This window comes from Dermacentor silvarum, chromosome 5 (assembly GCF_013339745.2).
Source record: "Dermacentor silvarum isolate Dsil-2018 chromosome 5, BIME_Dsil_1.4, whole genome shotgun sequence".
Classification (NCBI taxonomy): domain Eukaryota; kingdom Metazoa; phylum Arthropoda; class Arachnida; order Ixodida; family Ixodidae; genus Dermacentor; species Dermacentor silvarum.
Genome location: NC_051158.1, coordinates 161,206,784 through 161,211,343, shown reverse-complemented (window position 1 = coordinate 161,211,343; position 4,560 = coordinate 161,206,784). Strand labels below are relative to the sequence as shown.

The following is a 4,560-nucleotide window of genomic DNA, read 5'->3' as shown; positions in this document are numbered from 1 at the left end:
TAAAAGAAGAAAAAAAGGAAGGGTGAATACGAAACAGATTCCGAACGAACATGCCGGTGAGCACGTCCAACCCCGGCGCCGAACGTAAGTTGCCCTGAAACAGCGCATGCTCGATCTCCGGGAGCGTAAAGGCGTGATCGTCAGGCACGGGAGGGTAATCAGAGCACGCGAGCGTGCGAAGTCGTGCGTGAAAGGGGGTATCACAACCCGGGTCATCCGTCGCGACATGCTCACTCAACAGCAGTGAAGCAGACGCCAACACCGATGACGTGAGGACGTTGGGCGAGGTCTCAAGCGGTGGGAGGAGCGTCGCGGAGTGTAATTTCTCAAACGCCAGTTTGAACGGCGAACCATGAAGGTTGCGAGCCGTCATATCCTGGCAAAGCGCGCGATCCGCCGCGTCTTTGGCCCTACGAATGTGCTGCTTGTAGGCTGCGAAAGCCGACGCATATTGCGTCCTGTAAAACGAGCGCAGATCAGGGTCGCGGGCCCGTTGAAAGCGACGACGCATCGCGCGCACACGCAGGCGCTCCTCAGCGAGCTGAGGGCTCCACCACGCATTTGCCTTGCCGCCACGCGGTTTAGCTTTACGCAGGTTGCGGCGACGGAGCCCCTCATATATCTTATAGAAATGCCCGACCGCGCTATCAAGCGCATGCCCAGAGGATAAAGAGGCGTATTGAACTCTCTCGAACCACGTATTGAACTCTCTCAAAAGTGGGCAGCGACGCGGGGCTGTTGAGTATTTGCAGGGCGTTAGCGTTGGCAAACTGCACGAGCTGCGTGCCGCGCACATCTCCGGGCCCGGGCCCCCACAGCGCATGCTGCGCATTGAAGTCGCCCCCCATAATATACGATCGCACTGAGCCATCAGAAAATACCTGCCACAGTTCGTCCAAGAAGGGATCGAGAGGGCGATGGGGCGGCGCATAAATAGCAACGAGGACGAACGAAAGTGCGGCTCGCTCGCACCTGACGGCCACGACCAGTTGCGATACGTATATGGGAAATAGATCGAATGTAGGGGCCCGCGCAAGGAGAGCAACACGCGGGTGCTCCCGCGAGTGAAACACTGTAATATCACGGAGCACGTGGGGAATCTTGTGGTCGCGGGTGTGCGGGTCAGACACCAGTGCAAACGAAAAGTCACCCTCAACCATGTGCTGCACCAACAGCCGTGTAGCATCACGCGTGTTGGCGAGGTTTGCCTGTAGGAAGCGAAGCGGCGAGGCGTCAGCCATGGCTGAGGGCAACGAACGTGGTGCCGACAGGTGAGAAGCAAGAACGAGGGAGTGCCGGCGCACACACCGAAACAGGACAAGCCACCCGCGATGCCAATCATGATCAACCCCGGCCGCAACCCAACAAATCCCAGCCGCACGGCCCACCCAGGCAGAAAGAAGGAGAAAGGTGAAACGAAGGAGGCAGAAGGAGGTGCGATAACACCCAAGAGGGAGAAGAAGGAAAGAAGGAGGAACACCGAGATAAAAACGGGGAAAAAGGCGCGGCGATCCCCAACACCCCCACGGCGCCAAGGGGAGACTCCTGTAGGGCCGAATGCGCGACCCAATACCCCCGGCAGCCGCGAGGGCGAGGAGACCGCCGCGCCGCACCACAGAAGCCGGGACAAGCAAACTAACCATAGTCAGTACGAGCGCGCAACCGCGCGACCCTGGCCATCAGGAGAGGGCAGGCCTTATCCCCAGTCGGGTGAGAACTGGGGTGGCCCGCGCGGCGACACTCGTTGCAGCACACAGCAGCATCCCCCAGGCGCACCGTACACTGCTCACCGAGGTGCGGGCCCGCGCATCGCGTGCACACCGCCCTCTCGGGATGCTGCCGAACAGGGCACGAACGGCGGCCGTGACCATAGGTAGCGCAGAACGTGCACGTAGGTACGTGCATGTCCTCCACCACCGTAGCCGAGGTCCAATCCACGGAAACTCGCCCGCGACTCATGAGCGACCGGTACGCAGGAGGATCCACTGCCACCACGTGGGTGAAATTACCCGAACGCTCCCTGAAAGAAACGCGAACCTCGCAAGTGGACGGGTCCAGCCGGAGGTCAGGGTTGCGCGAGTTAATCTGCGCCACGAGATTTACAGCCGGGACATCCGGGTCAACCCCGGTCAATTTAACATGCGGCTTACGCTGTTGTACCAAGCGCACCGACATAGCGGTGTTAGTGACCGGGTTCTGCTCAAGGAGCGTTTTAAGTTTTTGAACTGACGCGAATTTCATCCCTAGAAGAGGCCCTTGCGTAGTACGTCACGCCAAGCAATTTGTCCTAACCATTCAAGCTGCACCTGCTGATCCTTTTCATTCTTGTACCATCCTGGCTGGATTCATACTCTGGCAACTGCACACCCTCACCACGAGTTAGGGCTAACCGCGTTAAGATCGAAGTTGGTGACAGCAAAGCGCGCTGGCGGCTTTTTCTTGGGCTTTAGCCGACTACCATCCACCATGGGAACACCAACTGCCGTCAAGTCTGCTGCCACCACGCGCCGTACCAGCGACGGAGAGCTTTGTGGCGTGGCAGAGGGCGTTGTGTGGGCAGATTCACTGCCCGAACCGCTGTCGCGCCCCAGGCTCTGTAGGCTTGGTCCATGATGGCTCAGCACTTGGTGCCGCAAGGCATCCTCCGAGGCAAGTCGAGGCAGCTCACACTTGCTAACGCCACTCACCCGGATGGTTGGTGCTCCAGCTGGAGTCTGTGAAGCGGGCAGAGTAGTTAAGCGGGAAAGTGGCATGTCACGAAGAAAGCCCGACTCGGTCTCAGGAGGAGAGCTGCACATGTCGTCCAGATTAGCCACCGTGTTGAGTCTGTCCATGTGGCTTTTCATCCAACCGGGCATCAGGGCCCTGCGGCCCGGAATCTGCTGGCCAGCCTCGGTGCTCATGTTTACCGTGCCGTTAAAGTTTGAACTGCAAGGCATGGTAATGGGGACACAGTCCGCCGTACGCTGTGTTCGCAGCTTAGTTCGCGTTGTTACGAGACGCAGCACGAAGGTCGATTTTCTCGCAGCCGCGCTTCCTCACTCCAGCGTTTTGACAGTGAGCTTCCGCCGTCATCGAGTGAGGTGCGTTCATGTTTGCTTGTGCGTACGTGACATCATGCTTGTTAATTTAGTTAGTGTACCTATGTTTACAAGTTTATACGGCCAATAAGACTACTATCTTTACTTTTTTTGGACCACGGCGGTCGCATTTCGATGGGGGTGAAATGCGAAAACACCCGTGTACTTAGATTTAGGTGCACGTTAAAGAAACCCAGGTGGTCCAAATTTCCGGAGTCCCCCACTACGGCGTGCCTCAAAATGAGATCGTGGTTTTGGCATGTTAAACCCCATAATTTTTTGCTTACTTTTTATAGCTTTCTACTAATTTGTTATCGCAATCGATGCTTCGCTTTTTGGGCGAAACTGCGAGTTTTTTTCACAAGCCACAGGTTAGATAACTTTTGCTTCTTAGTCGACAAGTGCGTTTCGAATTTCATCCCTAGAAGAGGCCCTTGCGTAGTACGTCACGCCAAGCAATTTGTTCTGTAGGGCTGTGGGGGTCGTGTAAAAGATACATTCCCCTTACGATAAAGTGCACGGCGAACAAACAGGAAGATGTGTTAGCACGAGGTTAAGGGAGAACTGGGAGTCTTTGAAATGCACTTTTAACTTCGCAGTGGCATCACATTGGAACGAGTGTAGCTGCAATTAAGAATTCAGCAGATGCTCAGATTTATATAGGAGCAGGGAGCGAACCACGCATGAACTAACCGAGGCTTTTTTTTTCATTAAACACATAATGACGCATGCGTCAGCCAGGAATCGCTAACCTTACACGCTATACAATATCATCACCTCACTAAATCGGTATAGACAGCGTGCGTCGATTAAATTTTTCAAGTGTGCCTGCCTTGCTTTTCGCTGCATTGTTGCTAGGTTTTTCTATTCTAGGTGGTTTGTTGTTTCATTTTATTGTTTATTTTGGTCTTGTATCTAAACGTGTTCCGGGCAGATCTCATTAAAATTTCAATTGCCAGACAGCACCCGTGTCGACATTTTCTTCCTTCGTCCCTGTGTTAGCGCAGTGCTGTGTTTACAACAATTAAACACATCCAACCAGACCAATTGGAAGTTATAACTTACAAATTCTTTTATTTATTTGCGTATTTTTTTACAGGTACTTCCTACGCGGAAAGTCAGTACTGGAAAGATTGCGAAAACAGTATTTTTTTCCAATCATAAAAAAGTAGGGGTGTGTGAATATTCGAAACTTTCGAATAACAAATCGAATTGTGTCCTATTAGATTCGGTCTTCGATTCAGATAGTCACTATTCGTAAATGCGAATATTTTTCGAACACTTTTCTGAATACTTCAAAAGGTCAACTGCGCCCAAATAAACATAGCATTGGTAAATTTTCACCCCCGCGGGCATAGTATTGACATAAAAGATCAGAACTTGTATACTGAAGCAGGCTGCGTCAAATCGGTAGCCATAATTTAGAGGCTGTAAAGTGATCACTCGCACTCGCAGAAGAGTCTTATGAATGCGAACGAAC

The 4,560-nt window shown here is 53.2% G+C and overlaps 1 protein-coding gene across 1 annotated transcript; it reads right to left on the bottom strand.

Annotated features, from left to right (window-relative positions):
• Nucleotides 1-2,285: 2,285 nt before the first annotated feature.
• On the bottom strand, nt 2,286-2,920 carry LOC119453830 (uncharacterized). The gene has a single exon (XM_037715875.2). It carries the CDS (start codon nt 2,901-2,903, stop codon nt 2,370-2,372), a length of 534 nt encoding a protein of 177 aa, XP_037571803.1. The 5' UTR covers nt 2,904-2,920; the 3' UTR covers nt 2,286-2,369.
• Between the last annotated feature and the right edge of the window lie 1,640 nt (nt 2,921-4,560).